We start from the raw sequence: 17,186 nt of genomic DNA, 5'->3' as shown, positions 1-17,186 counted from the left end.
CTCAAACCATCACACGGAGTCAAGAACTTGCTCAGGATTTGTATTATTTCTGTTTTGATCCAAACACCTCAAACCTTGATCAGTGATTCCTTAACAATTAATGTCACTTGGAACAACTCGATTTTATGTTAACCCTTAGAGCAGCAGGTGATATATCTGTGTGCTGGGCTGTTTTTACAGGTTAAAAAAATCAAGTCAAATCGTGCTGCGTCAGTGTGACTGCATTCACATTCATACCATGTTGGAAGCGATAAAGAAGCGAGGCCCAACCTATGAGGCTCAAAGATTGATTTTACAGAAAAGTGTCCAGTGTGCTCATCTAAGAGTGACACGTGACACTGGTGTCAGCGTTGATGGGAAGGAGGATGCAGGTTTACTCCTCAGTGTTTTTCACACACACGTACACACACACACACGTACACACACAGACACACACACAGACACAGACACACACAGACACACATTTCCATATTCGGTGTATGTTTTACGTGGCAGTGATTCTCGGAGGGCACGCAGAGCAGGAAAATAGGATTCCTTTTTGGTGAGGCTTCCACGTTGCTCGAGCACTCCAACATGGATGACTGATGAGTTGTCTCTGTTCAGTGGATCCACTTTAGCTGTGAGTGTTCAAAGTGATGGAGTGGGCTCCTGGAGCACATTACCACAGAAATAACCAGCGTTTCCCTTTTTTCTTTCTGCTGACTGACTGCGAATCGGATTCTGGTTCCTCCATCTGTCCTGTCAGCTAAGGGTTTCCTCTCTACCTACAGTATTCTTTGTAGTGAGTACACGCACCCTGGCCTTCCTCACCCAGTCACAGGAAATGACTGATCCTCTCTGAGACCAGTAATCCAAGTAAAAGGAAGTTCTTCCTCTCCCCTGTCACCAAGTCTCTGCTGATTCTCAGTGAGAACCATTCGGGTTCTGTCTGTAACACAGTAGTAGGATCCTTAACATAAAGCCCATTGAGAGCTTCATACGCATACAGCTACATTATTAAAATGCTGCTTCTTAATCATGGATTGTGTATAAAGATGAGCGCAGAAAGCCACTGTTTGCACTAGCACTGAAGCTGGATTATAGAACGACTTCTTGTTGGATTGAAATGTTGCTTAAATTCCTATTGAAGTCAAATAACAGTGGAAGAAAATAAACACAAAGGTGCACAGGGGGAAAAGTTGTTATTGTCCAAATAGTTGGACTTTACCGCATTATCAAATAATTCATTTTGTTATTTCCTTTTTTATTAGAAAGAGGGACAATACATATGAATGAACATTTTAACAAATGTAAATATGCCAGATTATAGCCTCAGGCTAATTTCCATCTGCAGACCCTCTGACAGGTTGATGTTACACACAAGTTAATAACAACATACAGAGACATTATTTACAGCCCATGTATATGGAGACAAGGACAAACAATGGGAACAAGCATGGACAACAGAGGATCAGATAAATAATCAGAAAGAGGATTTTGAAAGAGTCCAATTCCTTCTTGTCTCTCAGCCATTAGATATGGGTGTAAACATTCCCATCATGCCTCTGTTCAGCTGTGGGCCAGCTGCTGCTCCGTGGGGTTACAGATAGGAAGGGAGGGAAAAGGAGCACAATGTAGAAGAAGAGAATACCAAGATGGGAGAAAGAGTTTTAAAAAAACGAAGTGAGAGAACTCAATCACAAAGGAGAACTGAGGGGTAAATATAGAGGGAGAGGGAAATGATGAGCAGGGCACGGTGGGAGAAAGATGCAATTGCTTATGCTTACATAAGAAGAGGAGGAAGACATCAGAGAGACTAACATGTAGAAAAAGGAGAAAGATGTGAAGACGAATAGAGATAAGTATAGATGAAGAAAAACATGGTGGACAAAGTCAAAAGAAAACCAGTGAGAGAAGAAGAGAATGGAAGTTAGATGGAGGCAGGACGACGAATTGGCTGGACATCGTCCAACATCATTTTTGTCAAATGTTGCTGACATTGAAGGAAATGGTGCGTTTGTTGGATAATTTCCAGTAGCAGACATTTGGTGCTCAAGTGAGTATTTGGGTCAGCGTGGCAGTGAATGTAGGACTGAGTGAAAACTCAAACTCCAGCCTGTGTGTGTAATCTTTTGTTCTTCTACATTTAATATTTCTGTCATGATGCTGCTGGAATGGAGAGAAATGGCTATTATTATATATATATGCATATAATCAGGTTACAGGAAACATTACAGCACCCATTTATTAGTGAGGTCAGAGTGTGAGGTCGCTGTCCTGCTGGTTTGAAATCAGACATGAGAAGGGCCCTGCATGCTCATCAGTTATCAACTTGTGCATTACAAAGTAGTCCCACTTATAATGTGGAAGGATATGTGAAAGGACCTACTTGACATTGGCCCGGGGGCCCATGAGCCTGAGTTTCAAGTACTAATTAACTCTCATAAAGAGATTTAAAACTATCAGACTCAAGGTGACTGAACATAAAGAGCAGCTAAAGAACTAGAAGGAGAAGCAAAATGAGCACCAGCTGATACAGTGTGTTTGCAAACAGAGAGAAGAGTGTCCATTATTAAGATAAGATAAGATAAGATAAGATAAGATAACCTTTATTAGTCCCACACTTGGGAAATTTGTTTTGTCACAGCAGGAAGTGGACAGTGCAAAAGTTATGAGGCAAAAATTAGAATACAATAAGAATAAATACAGTACACAACTGTACAGAATAGAATAAAATAAAATACTATATACAGTAGAATAAAATAAAATAAATATACAATAAGATAAAAATAGAATACAAATACAAATACTATATACAACTGAGTAAAAATACAACGATGACAGAAAGGATTATTGCACTTAGTATTATTGCATATGTATGGATGTGTGTGCTTGATCAGTTAAAGTCTTTATTATGGAGTCTGACAGCAGTGGGGAGGAAAGACCTGCGAAATCTCTCCGTCCCACACCGTGGGTGCCGCAGTCTCCCACTGAAGGAGCTGCTCAGTGCTGTCACAGTCTGCTGCATGGGGTGGGAGATGTTGTCCATCAGGGATGACAGCTTAGCCGCCGTTCTCCTGTCACTCACCACCTCCACTGGGTCCAGAGGGCATCCTAGAACAGAGCTGGCCCTTCGGATCACCCTGTTCAGTCTCTTCCTGTCCCCAGCAGAGATGCTGCCACCCCAGCAGACCACGCCATAAAAGATAGCAGAAGCCACAACAGAGTCATAGAATTTCTTCAGGAGTGGGCCCTCCACTCCAAACGACCTGAGTCTCCGCAGCAGGTACAGCCTGCTCTGCCCTTTCCTGTAGAGGGCGTCTGAGTTATGAGTCCAGTCCAGTCTATTGTTCAGATGAACACCAAGGTACCTGTAGCTGTCCACAGCCTCAATGTCCATACCTTGGATGTTCAGTGGTTGCAGTGGAGAATGCTTGTGCCTGCAGAAGTCTACCACCAGTTCCTTGGTTTTACTGGCGTTGATCTGGAGGTAGTTCAGCTGGCACCAGTCCATAAAGTCTTGGGTCAGACCTCTGTACTCCTTGTCGTCCCCATCAGTGATGAGGCCGACTATTGCAGAGTCATCAGAGAACTTCTGCAGGAAGCACTGGGTGGAATTGTGGGAGAAGTCTGCAGTGTAGATGGTGAAGAGGAACGGAGCCAGAACCGTTCCCTGTGGGGCCCCCGTACTGCAGACGACCCTGTCCGACACACAGCCCTGAGTCCTCACATACTGTGGTCGGTCGGTGAGGTAGTCCAGGATCCAGGTAGTGAGGTGATGGTCCACTCCAGAGTTCACCAGCTTGTCCTTTAGAACCGAGGGAAGAATGGTGTTGAAGGCACTGGAGAAATCAAAGAACATGATTCTCACAGTGCTTCCAGCGGTCTCCAGGTGAGCGAGGGAACGATGTAGGAGGTGAATGACGGCATCATCCGCTCCAATGCCAGGCTGGTAGGCAAACTGAAGTGGGTCCAGTGATGAGCTTGTTAGGCGCCGAAGCTGAGCCAGGACCAACCGCTCCAGGGTCTTCATCAGGTGGGATGTCAGAGCCACCGGCCTGTAGCTGTTGAGGTCCTTGGGGCGTGAAGTCTTTGGCACTGGTACAACACAGGAGGTTTTCCAGAGCTGTGGGACTCTTCCCAACCTCAGGCTCAGGTTGAAGAGGTGCTCCATCACCCCACACAGTTGGTCCGCGCAGGACAGCTCTCCTTCCCATTCCTTATCAGTCCCCTCAGCTCTCTCTGCACCCTTTTCAACTCCTCTTTGTCTCTGGATTTGAAGGCCCTCCTCTTCTGCTTGAGGACGGTTTTAATTTCTGGGGTAATCCAAGGTTTGTTGTTGGAGAAACACCGTACAGTCCTGGTAGGTACAGTGTTATCCACACAGAAGTTTATATAGTCAGTAATGCATGTAGTAAGGCTGTCGATGTCCTCACCGTGGTCATCACAAATCACCTCCCACACAGTCGACTCAAAACAATCCTTAAGAGCCTCCTCGCTCTCCTCTGACCATCTCTGTACTGTGCGGGTGGCTGGTGGCTCCCTGCGCACCAAGGGCTCATACACAGGGACAAGGTGCACCAGGTTGTGATCAGATCTGCCCAGGGGAGGGAGAGGTGATGAACTGTATGCCTCTTCTGCATTGGCATACAGTAAGTCCAGTGTTTTATTGACTCTGGTTGGGCAGGTCACATACTGGGTGAAGGTGGGCAGTGTGGAGTCCAGTGAGGCATGATTGAAGTCCCCTGATATTATGAGAAGGTCTCTCGGTGATTGTGTTTGCAGTCTGCTGACCACAGAGTGGAGAGAGTCACAGGCTGCATCCGCGTTGGCCGAGGGGGGGACATACGCTGTTATCGCGATAACATGCGAGAACTCCCGGGGCAGGTAGTACGGACGCATGCTAACGGCTAACAGCTCAATGTCTCTGCTGCAGAGTTGCTCTTTTACAGTGATGTGCCCAGGGTTACACCATCTGTCGTTCACAAAAGCTGCCAGTCCCCCTCCTTGCCTCTTACCGCTGTCTCTGGTCCAGTCCGCTCGCAGCAGCTGGAATCCCGGTAGTGTCACGCTTGTGTCCGGAGTTAGCGATGTTAGCCACGACTCCGTTAGCATCATGATGCTACATTGCCGGTACTCCCTCTGTGACCAGGTTAGCGACATGAGCTCATCCATCTTATTGGGCAAAGATCTTACGTTTCCAATAATTACAGAAGGAAGAGATGGTCGATAACGTCTCCTTCTCGGGCGACGGCGCTCCTTCCCAGCACGACACCCCCGTCTTTTCCTCCTCAGCTCGCTGGGAATATCGGGTCTGTCCGCCGGCAGTACCGCTGCAGGACTCAGCGCTAACAGCTGATCCTTACTGTAAACAAAGGATCTCTGCTCTGGGTCCCCAGACACGGGTGAAAAAAGTAGAAATAAACTGAGAAAAACGACCAGGACTAGCACAAAACGGTAGAACATGGTTGCAGAGTCTAATTACTAATACGTTAGTTATAAAAAAATTACGAGAAAAAAGATAAGAAAGAAAGAAACTCAGAATGAGCAGAGCTGCTGTAACAGGCTGCCGCACACGGGGGGCGCCGGAAGTGATAATGATTATTAAAGTTCAGTGTAACTGGGGGGAAATGCAAATGACCAGAAATGGAGTTGAAACTGCAAACAGACGGAAAACACGTCTGCATGTTGGTGTTTTGTGTTTCTTAGCCTGTGAGACTCATCATGTAGGACGGGCGAGGTCCTTTACAAGTCTGTGCCTGGGGGCATGCTGTCTGACCTAAAGTAGGCCCTGATTTATCCTCCTGTTTGACTAATGAGAGCCACAATTTTCAAAGTAAACATAACAAAAATTCAAAAAAGGAAAGTGTTTACTGAGATCGTTGATTAACAGAGCCAAAGGCTGTTTTCTCATAAACTTCGATAATAACCTGACTTTTTTGTAAAACCACAAAATTCACCACCTACTGGCCATTAGAAGAATTGCAGTTTATCTCACTGATTCAAGGTTCAAGGTTCTTTATTTGTCACATGCATACAGAGATGGGCAGTAATCAGATTACAGTAACGCGTTACAAGTAACGCGTTACTGTAATCTGATTACTTTTTTCAAGTAACGAGTAAAGTAAGGGATTACTATTGCAAAAACGGTAATTAGATTACCGTTACTTTCCCGTAGGAACGCTGCGTTACTGCGTTACTAAAACCGTGATTTTTTGCGAGAATGTCTCACGACAGTGACGTAAGCGAGTGCGCCGTTAGTGACAACAGCTGTGTGCAGATCAACAATGGATCACATATCGATTGTGGGAGAGAGTATGAGCGTGCAGCGTTTAAAGCGTGGAAGTACTGACCTTACTTTGAGATTCCATAAAAAGTGACAAAAACATTAGCGTCCATCGTGCGTGGGAAGAAAACTTCTTTTTACAGTGAAAAAAAACCCTAAACTTCCAAGCAAGCACCAAGTGCGCTATGACGTAATGGGAAATTCACAGAGAAACTCGCGGATTCTTCCACTGACCGCAGCACACCTGCACCAGGGTAAACCTCCGCCTACCTCAGTCCTGCTTTACAGGTCAAAATAGAGCAACAGGACCGCTAGTCTTTGACTTTATTTATTTTCTGCTGTGTTTTACTTGCATCTATTTGAAAGACTGAGTGTAAACACACAAAAAAAAAATTATGTGCTGGAATGTTCAGAAAATAGGTTTAAATATTAAACTAATTTATTCAAGTCAGAGAATGTTGCATATAATTAAATTTTTGCTTGATGCATAAAGTTAAAAGGTTAAAACTAATAAAACAAGTTTTAAAAAGAGACTTTTCCATTTGATTACATTTTGTATGATGGATCATGTAGAAAAAGTAGAATTGGGCTGAAAGATCTATCGCTTTATCACCTCTTCAGGTTGTAAATCGGGTTTTTAAAAAGTAACTAAGTAACTAAGTAATTAATTACTTTTGAAAATAAGTAATCAGTAAAGTAACGGGATTACTTTTTTGGGGAAGTAATCAGTAATTAGTTACTGATTACTTTTTTCAAGTAACTTGACCAACACAGCATGCATAGTTATACAAGTATAACACACAGTGAAATGTAGCCTGACACGCTCCTCGACATGTGCAAAAAAAAATTGGGGGGGGGGGTGTAGAGGAAGAACATTATATATATATATGTATGTATATATATATATATATATATATATATATATATACACACACACATTGGGTGAATGTGCAGTAGTAGCAGCAAGCAGGTGAATTCTGTACATTAGTATGAATAGACATCTGACTATTTTACAGGATAGACAATATAAACATATTTAAAATTAAAGGAATTGAAATGTACATTGTGCCTTGGATTAGTGTCTGGAAGACACTTGTTGTTGTTGTTTTGTTTTTTTTAATTCTCCACATTGTAAGAAGTTTGAATTGAAGCTTAACTCTCTCCAGCTTCATTGAAATTATATTTAAGCTGCTGGCAAAATGAGAAATGACTATATAAAAAATGAACAGACAACACACACACACACCCTGAAGCACCGCGGGAATGTTCACACCCGAGTCTGTCAGAACATTGAGGAGGCAGTAAGGTGGTGAAAGAGGAGCGAACAAATGTGTGAGAAGCCAATTTTCAAGTGTGAGCCGCAGGAGACGTTCTCAGACTCTCAGCATGCATGAAGCCAAACATGAGTGTGCTGCCTGTGATGTCACCTCCACAGGTCCTGGTCGGGTTTTACACTTCCTATTGTCGTCTCCAGAAGTTTGGGCAGAAGACGACAGAGCCCGTTAGCAGCTTTGCTATAACTGTACTAATTAATCTGGTGTTTAATGGAGCTGTGTCTGGCTGAACTGCTTTTTTGGCAGGGATTGTGGTTCTTCAACATACCGAACTAACACAGGAGAATAATCATTTTTTACTCAACTGCAATTATTTGAAAATTATAGTTACTTTACAGTGTTGCATATTATAATACATTTTTCTAACTACCAGCCAACCCAGTGAAGGAGTTTATGTGCAGCGCATGTTTGAACTGTGAATGAGTAGAAAACCAGCAGCACCTAGCAGCTCAGTGCAATAATATCAGTAGAAGACAGCTACCATGTGGAGATCCAGAAGCTACAGTACAATGGGAACCACAGTGAGCTGTATGGATGTAATGAGCCGACCCTGGTAGATGGGACCAGTGTAACTGAACTAGATACCTGACTACAGATGCATCTACCGACTAAGTAGTAAGTTAAGTTTGCTGAGGTGCAGACAAGTGTTGGATGAATAAGAACTACAATAAAAACTGAGGCTCTAGAAATAAAGGCTAAGAATAGCCTCAAATGGGCCAAAATTGCTGCTGGAACATGAAACAGTTATCAGAGATTTCAAACCAAAAGACATGCGCCAAATGTTTTTGAATTGTTAAGGCTGTAGTAAAAAAAGAAGAGTTCTTTTTTATTAACTGCAGAGCAAAAGCAATGCACAGGTTACATGTTGTTTGCTTCCTGCAGACAGCCTGACAGTGCCTCACTTTCCTTCCTTAGATGGTCGTTCCCTTCTCCTGACTCCTTGCCTGGCGGATACTCCAGCTGCCCAGGTCCTAGAGCGGGCCGTCCTCGAGTCGCGGGTTCGGGAGGTGGAGGAGGAGAACCGACAGATCCGCCTGCAGCTCAGCCAATCGCAGGGTATGGCTGGCCAGGCAGCGGATGGTAACTATGGCAACCAGCAGTGGGGTGCGTCTGCAGACACGGGGCCCGAGGATGGCGACAACACGGCCGAGGAGAAGAACAACCACACGGGGTGTCCCCGCTCACCCACCGTCCAGAAGTGTGAGGTCAGGATAAACTCTGCTAATGTAACCGACCCAGAGTTTGGGCCGGTAAAACAGATTAAATGTTCCTGCAAAACAGGGAAATGATGAGACAGAGACGACTGGTGAAGTTTCTCTTTGCCTCGCTTCTGCCATATTTATTTATACAATCACATGTATTTTCAATTTGCATCACCAACATTCTCCATATGCAACAGAAATAAGAATACAACCGTCTGTATGTTCAAGCTGCAATACCACAATCTTTACATGGAAAACAAAAATACTTCATGTGTAGCGACCATTAAATCATCTACTCAGCTATTCTCTCTGAATGACAATTCAAAACAATATGAAATGCATGTTCAAATACATTTTTACCTCTAACTTTTGTCCCAAATACCTATGTATTCTGATTGTTTTAACCAACATACCAGTGCTTGGTCTTAAACCAATTCAGCTTAGTAGCTCACAAATACATGAAAGAGTCATGTGTATGCTGGCAGGCTTAGCTTTAGCTTTAACATTCTCAAAATCACTTTTCAGAACCAGTAAACAGTCGTTCTTCACTGCCAACAGCAGATTAACATTCATATTCACAATATCAGGACACAACAGGGAGCTTATTCAGCTAAAACGACCTGAAATAAGGGGAAAAAGGAAACCAAAATGGCACCCGCGGCTGGCTAGGCTTTGGCATTTTTCCAGTCCTTCTACTTCATAAAAAGTAACAAATAATAGGGTTTACCCACTGATTTATCCCCCACATTTAGCTGTGTTTCTTATTAATATTTTACAACTGTTTTAATATAGTTTTACCGGTTACAAACCTGCAAAACAGGGAAATGATGAGACAGAGGCGACTGGTGAAGTTTCTCTTTGCCTTGCTTCTGCCATATTGACTATGTGCACAAGAAAATGCTAACTTCCTGGTTTGAGACTGGATGTAGGGTTGTGCATTTCCGGTAGCTTTACTTTGCGGTCAATCGCTACTGCGAAGATATGCTCCAAAATCATGTCCAAAACTCGAAAACGGAAAGATCGCGTTAAGTTACAAAGAGCAGAAGGTGGGAACACTCACCACTGTTGTGTCATAAAAAATCTAATGATCAATTTTGACGTTTAAAGCGTTTAGATCGATCAGTTGTTTACATCACTCAACACAAGCAGAACTGCATCACTGCAGCAGAAGACACATCGTCCACATTCAGAAGTATCTCTGTATAGTGACTGGTCTTGTGATTTAAACAGGCAAATGTTCAGCATTCAAACTACAGGTGAACAATAGTCAAACCAGATGTTTCCCCGTTATGTCGATATCAGCTAGTCAAGTACACACCTACACAGCATGTTAACAAACCATGAAAAAAGCCACACAAAAAATGAATGATTGCTGGTAACGGTTTCTATACATTAGTATTTACGAAGGGTATGTTGTGACTTACCTTCAAAATTACTGTGGTCCCTCGCTATAACGCGGTTCACCTTTCACCTCGCTGTTTCGCGAATTTTTTAGTGCAAGTTTGCATGCTTTTTTTTTTACGTCACATTGTGTCCTGCGTCCTGATCGCTGCAGACGATCTCCTCCGTGACGTCTCTCCTGTACAGTACAGAATCGCTGCATCGATCGTTAGCAGTGTGACTCTGAAGTGCAGTACTGTATGTCCACGATGTCCACGAAACGTTTTGCACCGTCAAAAAAAAAAATTGGCTATTTGATTTCACCTATCGCTGGCTATTTTTAGGACATAACACCCGCGATAAACGAGGGACAGCTGAGATATATAACATTTGAATCCCTTTTCTCTTTTGCTCTGAGGCGCAGGGGAAAAATATCGACAAGTCGATGAACATCATTTACAGATATATTGGGTAAATGCCCAAGACATCTATAGAAATGTAAATCGCCGCTTGATTCATTCATTTGCTTAACTTATTTTGGACGGTAAACAAGGCGTGAATAGGACACCGGAAACAAAGCTCCCCACAGGAGTTTCCGCACCGGAAGTAGCATATGCTAACGTGCACATAGTCAATTGGAGAGGAGGACCTATGACCTCGCTATTCTGTCTCACTGAGCAATGCGCCACCTGGAGGCCGGGGGGTGCAACTACCTCATTACACATAATTCACTTCGGTGACAAATCTCTCATTTTTTTTTAACAAGTACTACTTCTGATGGGATCACACATTAGTGTGTCACACTAAGAGCTGCACTGATGGCTAATCACAAACAGGAGAGAATTTCCTGAACAAGAAGCTCAGCGAATCACAGTGGTCCATTCAAACTAATTAATGGGTGAGGCAGAGGTGGGTTAGCAGGGTCTGAAATCCAGGGGAACACTTTGTTCTTTGATGTGATTTGCTGCCTTTGAGCTCCAACTTTTCAAAGTCTCTCCTGCTGAAAAGCGAGTGTTGTGAAATCATATATGTTTGAGAATCTCAGTATGAAAGTTTACATCAGAGACGGGGGCGAGTGACACGCACCAGCAGAGCAATATAGCTTCAGTACTTTAGGAGAAGACTGATGACACTGTGTGTGAATTAGCACATAGGGCAGATCTATAACTGCAGTCACATCTAGTCTGCTGTGAGCTTGTGATGGAAGCTGTTAGCACCCATAATGGGAAGTATTCATGCTACAGGCTGACTTTTGCCAAAACTCAGAGCTTCTTCTTCTTTTTTCCTTTAGCTGATCCATGTAGCGTGCGTTTGTGCCGGTCATAACGCCAGCAGAGATGTGGTCACACTGGTCAAGTCGGTCCTCTTTCACAGGTGAGTCTAAATTTGTGTCAGTTCTCTAGTTTAGGTTTTCTGTAAACAAAAATGTATTCTTTGAAGGTCACCCTAAAAAGAGTTATTTAAAAAATGAAGAGACTGAAACAAAATGAGCCAATGGACCTTTACACTGTAGAAATTAAATCAAGCAGTTTGATTGGTTGGTAGTTGCTGCAGGCTAAAGTCTCTGCTGAGGTGGTCCCATTTCCCAGTTAGATTCATTCAGCTTAAACAGGAAACAGACAAAGTGAAAATGTTATGGTTTAGATCACATAAGAGTCATATTTTAACAGACATTTTAAGGTTATTACTGAAAGGATCTAAAAGTATATTACATTGGTTTAATTAAATGGATGCAATCAGATGCTAAAAAATGAGCAAAAAGGGATGTACAATACTTAAATTATCTCAGCTGATCAAAATATTATTTCTGTCAACCAAACATTTAGCCTTCATTTGCTTTGGTCACATCAGCTAAACAAGCTAGAAATTGAATGTTCTGTCTCCAATTGCTCAGACAGGTTGCTTCCCGCTAGGTCAGAGGTCAGCAACCTTTGGCTGAAGAGCCGTATCTGGCTACGGGCTAGTAATAAAAACACTGATTTATTCCCTTATATCTGTCATCTGTCCGCCAGCACATCTGTGTGCTGCTCTCTCTCCCCCCCCCCCCCCAATTGTTTGGTAGAAGGGTCTAAAATGGCTCATTTGATGTTGAAGGTTTCACACCTGTACTAGCTGGTCACTGCAACTACACTCAACAAAAATATAAACGCAACACCTTTGTTACTGCTCCCATTCCCCATGGGATGGACGTAGAGACCTAAAATTCATTCCAGATACACAATATAACCATCCCTCCCAAACAGTGGTCACAAATCAGTCCAAATGTGTGGTAGTGGGCACATCTGCTATATTGAGATAATCCATCCCACCTCACAGGTGTGCCACATCAGGATGCTGATCTGACATCATGAGTAGTGCACAGGTGTACCTCAGACTGCCCACAACAAAAGGCCACCCTGGAATGTGCAGTTTTTTGCGCTATTGGGGGTCTGGGGTCCCAGAACCGGTCAGTATCTGGTGTGACCACCATTTGCCTCATGCAGTGCAACACATCGTCGCATGGAGTCTATCAGATTGTCAATTGTGGCCTGTGGAATGTTGGTCCACTCCACTTCAATGGCTGTGCGAGGTTGTTGGATATTCGTGGGAACTGGTACACGCTGTCGTATACGCCGGTCAAGCACATCCCGAACATGCTCAATGGGTGACATGTCCGGTGAGTATGCTGGCCATGCAAGAACTGGGACATTCTCAGCTGCCATCTGCCCTGAACAATGTGAACCATGATTCATCCGTGAAGCGCACACCTCTCCAACGTGCCAGACGCCATCGAATGTGAGCATTTGCCCACACAAGTCTGTTACGGCGACGAGCTGGAGTCAGGTCAAGACCGCGATGAGGACGACGGGCATGCAGTTGAGCGTCCCTGAGACGGTTTCTGACAGTTTGTGCAGAAATTGTTTGGTTGTGCAAACCAATTGTTCCAGCAGCTGTCTGGGTGGCTGGTCTCAGACGATCTTGGAGGTGAACCTGCTGGATGTGGAGGTCCTGGGCTGGTGTGGTTACACGAGGTCTGCGGTTGTGAGGCCGGTTGGATGTGCTGCCATATTCTCTGACACGCCTGTGGAGACGGCTTATGGTTGAGAAATGAACATTCAATGCACGGGCGACAGATCTGGTTGACATTCCTGCAGTCAGCATGCCAATTGCACGCTCCCTCATTGCTTGTGGCATCTGTGGCATTTTGCTGTGAGACAAAACTGCACATTCCAGGGTGGCCTTTTGTTGTGGGCAGTCTGAGGTACACCTGTGCACTACTCATTATGTCAGATCAGCATCCTGATGTGGCACACCTGTGAGGTGGGATGGATTATCTCAATATAGCAGATGTGCCCACTACCACACATTTGGACTGATTTGTGACCACTGTTTGGGAGGGATGGTTATATTGTGTATCTGGAATGAATTTTAGGTCTCTACGTCCATCCCATGGGGAATGGGAGCAGTAACAAAGGTGTTGCGTTTATATTTTTGTTGAGTGTACTTGCAGGTCACCAAATACGGAAAAATGCAATGCAACAACCTGCAGCCACCATTTTTTCATAGTTGCAAGGAGGACGCAATCCACTTTCAAACTGACATAATCTCATCATGCTAACTAATGTCACTTAGCTGTAATGTAATCATAACTTACCCCAGCCTTTAAGAAACACTAAAGTAAATCTGACAAACTAATTTCATTTCAAATCTACTCTTTACCATTCTCAGTGACTACAATGTTTACAGGAAGTTGGAAAAAGTGTTACTAAGATATAGGAATCTACAAAATGCTACAAACACATTTTTAGAGAATTGTGTTCAAAAAGACAAAGTGTTTACAAATGGTCAAAATGCATGACTTTTTCTGCTCTCTTTAGAAATGGACAGTCTGTGAAGAGCATACCAAGAGCACAATGTGCAATCATTAAAGAACCAGCAATGTGAATGATTTGTCATTAGTCAATACATAATAGGTTTATTTATTTTATTTATTAGTCATACTATGTTTGTCTATGTTGTGACTTGGAAGAAGATTTGTTTGAGTAATTCATACAAAAATCCTGGTCATTCCAAAGGGGGTCACAAAATTCTTCTTTTTGTAATAGATTTACATACAAACCCACTTTTACCTAGATATTCTCAGATATACATGACTTTAGAGTTAACACGAGATTGTACAGGAGAAAGAAGAAGCTAAAGTATTTGTGAAGCCTTCTTCAAACATGCTAAAGGCAAATAAAAAGAAAAGGATATTAAATAAAAGTGATAAGGGACAAAAAGAAATGTTTGTGGGGAAATTGGATAATCAAAAACGAGATAAAGACCCATAAAGGCACTCTTGCTTCAAGCTTTTGTTCAAAGCAGGCAAACTGTAGAGCTTGTTGATGAAGATAGCAGCTCCATGGGCAGAGGGCTGCTAATTTAGAAGGCTAATGATGGTGATGCTTTTAGAGGGCTAACCTTAGCTAACATGAATAACTACTAGTATTCAGCTTTATCAGCGACCCTGTGTGGGGTTATTATTCAAGAGAAGAAATGTACTACAGATTACTTACTTCTTTTTAAATTTATGCAGTATCCTGCTTAAGTACTCATTATACTATATAAACCTCAGGCTACAGTCCCACACAGACACAAAATCCTATCCTAACAAGGACACGCATTTGATCATTTTGCTGGCGTTACATAATAGAATAAACCCACAACAAAAAGCAAAGTTTAACACCAGTCCAAAGAAACTTCAAAGTGATAGCCAAAGAGGTTCTGCTACAGACACATGTACAGGTGTGGTTTGGGGTTGGCATACACTTAGCTCTAATGTTATTCTGAGCTCTTCCCTTTGTGTTAGCGCACTAGCTTTACATTAGCGTGTTAGCTTTGTGTTAGCATGTTAGCTTTATTTTAACAGGTTAGCTTTGTGTTAGCGCATTAGCTTTGTGTTACCGTGTTAGCTTTGTGTTAGCACGTTAGCTTTGTGTTAACTTGTTAGCATTGTTTTAGCAGGTTAGCTTTGTGTTAGCAGGTTACCTTTGTGTTAGCAGTAAAACGCAGTTGTTTCTGTCCCAGATGCAGTTTGCCCTTTACCGTTGTACTGATGTGCTTTTGTGCACTACAAATAAAAGAGATGCCCATATCACCGTAGCATGTTACATCACTGTCATACTGAAAAATGTAATCTGATTACAGTATTGCATTGCCGTGGAACGTGTTGACATTTTTTTCCTCCTACTGGAAGGACCTCCTTGACCTTGATGCCTTTTTTTTATTTTTCAGGAGAAATCCTCTTCACTTTCATTTTATCACTGACACAGTAGCAAATCGAATCCTGAGTTCTCTGTTCCAGTCCTGGATGGTTCCATCTGTGCAAGTCAGCTTCTACGATGCAGATGAGCTCAAGGTAAGAGCACGCCTTGAATGTACACAAACCTCATCCAAATACATTAACACAGCCCTGTTTCCTGTTGTCTGTTAGACAAGGTGAGTCAAAGTCAGACCCTAAATTTATCACATCAAAAGAAAACCTGCACAGTTCAAAGCAACAGCAAGTTGTGAGGGTACCGTTGAATATATTTCCAAATCTTTACCAGAATAGTTGCAGAGCATCAAAGAGTGGGAGACAGAATAAGAGCTGCACGGTACAGTATGCATCTCTAAGAGTCTGACAGAGGAGGTCACAGCTAGTGTCTATGTGCTTGTCAGATCATTTGTCACTTTAGCAGAGATCAGAACATCGTTAAAGCTCTCTGATCTTACTTTAGGATGAGATAAAGGGTCAAGCTCCCATTTAGCTTCGATTGTACTCATGTTGGTGCTGAGGGGTTTCCAGCCTTCTGGTAAGGCACAATGCAACACACTGTAAAATTTGACTTTACTTTAAAAAGTTATGCAGACTTACGGCCCAAAAACGTTAAGTAATAACTAAAGTTATGCTACGTTGTTTATTTTGAACATGCAGCTCTTAGGTTTATTCAATTTAAAGATAAACTTTATACCTTCAAAGTTTTATACGTGTTATGATGCACAGATTCAGAAAATGTCATCTCTGTAGTCAGAGATCTTAGTTTTTGTTGATTTCCTGTGCCACATACACCACACAGCTACAGGAACACTGGTTTTAATAACACCGGAGCCTCAAGCCTGAACATGAATACTGACAGAGTCATTGCTCTCCTTGTATTATTCTTGACCTGTTAATTCACTGGCCACGGTCACACAAACACTGGAAATCACATCAAACATTCTCATGAATCTAAGGATAAATATTTTTCTGTATAATTTCAACATTCTTTCTTTTTATGTATTTCTCAGATATATCATGATAAGATAGGTGGGGATTATGCCCCCCACCCCTTTATGTTAATGGTCTAGTCCAGTATTTACTTGGCCTGTGACTTAACCAATTAACTGCTGTCAGCTGGCTTACCTATGAAGATGTGATTGGTTAATTTGAATTTTTTTCTGTTTCCTTTATTTAAGCACAAATTGTGTTATCTGTTTCTATGACCCTGATGAAAGCCACAAGCCGACACACGTTGGTCAGTTAAGAAAATTGTTCCTCTTTACTTTTAAGTGTTGCTGGAGTTCATGCTTTGTTAGTTTCTCATCCTCTCCATGCACCTTGGAAGTAGGTGAAGTTGTGGCAGAAATTTTGCTGCATGATATTAGAGATTACGAGTCTCACAAGTGCTTGCAGACAGCGGTGTACAAGTGTTCCATATTTAGGCCAGATAAGTTGATGTATGTGAGGAAACCAAGTATAAATAAAGTTAAATGCACTCATTTGATCTAGGTAAGGTTATTGTTGAGTTATCATTGTATTTAAAGTGGTGCCCTGATATAACACATTCATATAGTTATATAATGTTAGCAAACATTTGCTGTCTCGAAATGGTAACATGCGTTTTTCACATGTTTGATCTTTCACGTATACTTTTTTGCGTTGGCATGTGTGGTGTTTCCAGTGCTTGTTGACGTCCGCCTCCTTCAGATATAGAGTAGAACAAGAGTATATGTAATTGTATTGGT

At 42.6% G+C, this 17,186-nt stretch overlaps 1 protein-coding gene across 5 annotated transcripts in view; it reads left to right on the top strand.

Moving 5' to 3' along the window:
- large2 (LARGE xylosyl- and glucuronyltransferase 2) overlaps positions 1-17,186 on the top strand; it is a 138,908-nt gene that overhangs the window by 105,635 nt on the left and 16,087 nt on the right. For all 5 annotated transcript variants that reach the window (XM_024803200.2, XM_024803198.2, XM_076885821.1 and 2 more), the window contains 3 exons: positions 8,515-8,804; positions 11,473-11,555; positions 15,435-15,558. In XM_024803200.2, coding sequence (XP_024658968.1) covers positions 8,515-8,804; positions 11,473-11,555; positions 15,435-15,558 — 497 coding nt within the window. The remainder of the gene's footprint in view (positions 1-8,514; positions 8,805-11,472; positions 11,556-15,434; positions 15,559-17,186) is intronic.

The sequence above is a fragment of the Maylandia zebra genome, linkage group LG1, assembly GCF_041146795.1.
Source record: "Maylandia zebra isolate NMK-2024a linkage group LG1, Mzebra_GT3a, whole genome shotgun sequence".
NCBI classification, from domain to species: domain Eukaryota; kingdom Metazoa; phylum Chordata; class Actinopteri; order Cichliformes; family Cichlidae; genus Maylandia; species Maylandia zebra.
This window is presented reverse-complemented; position numbering and strand designations above follow the sequence as displayed.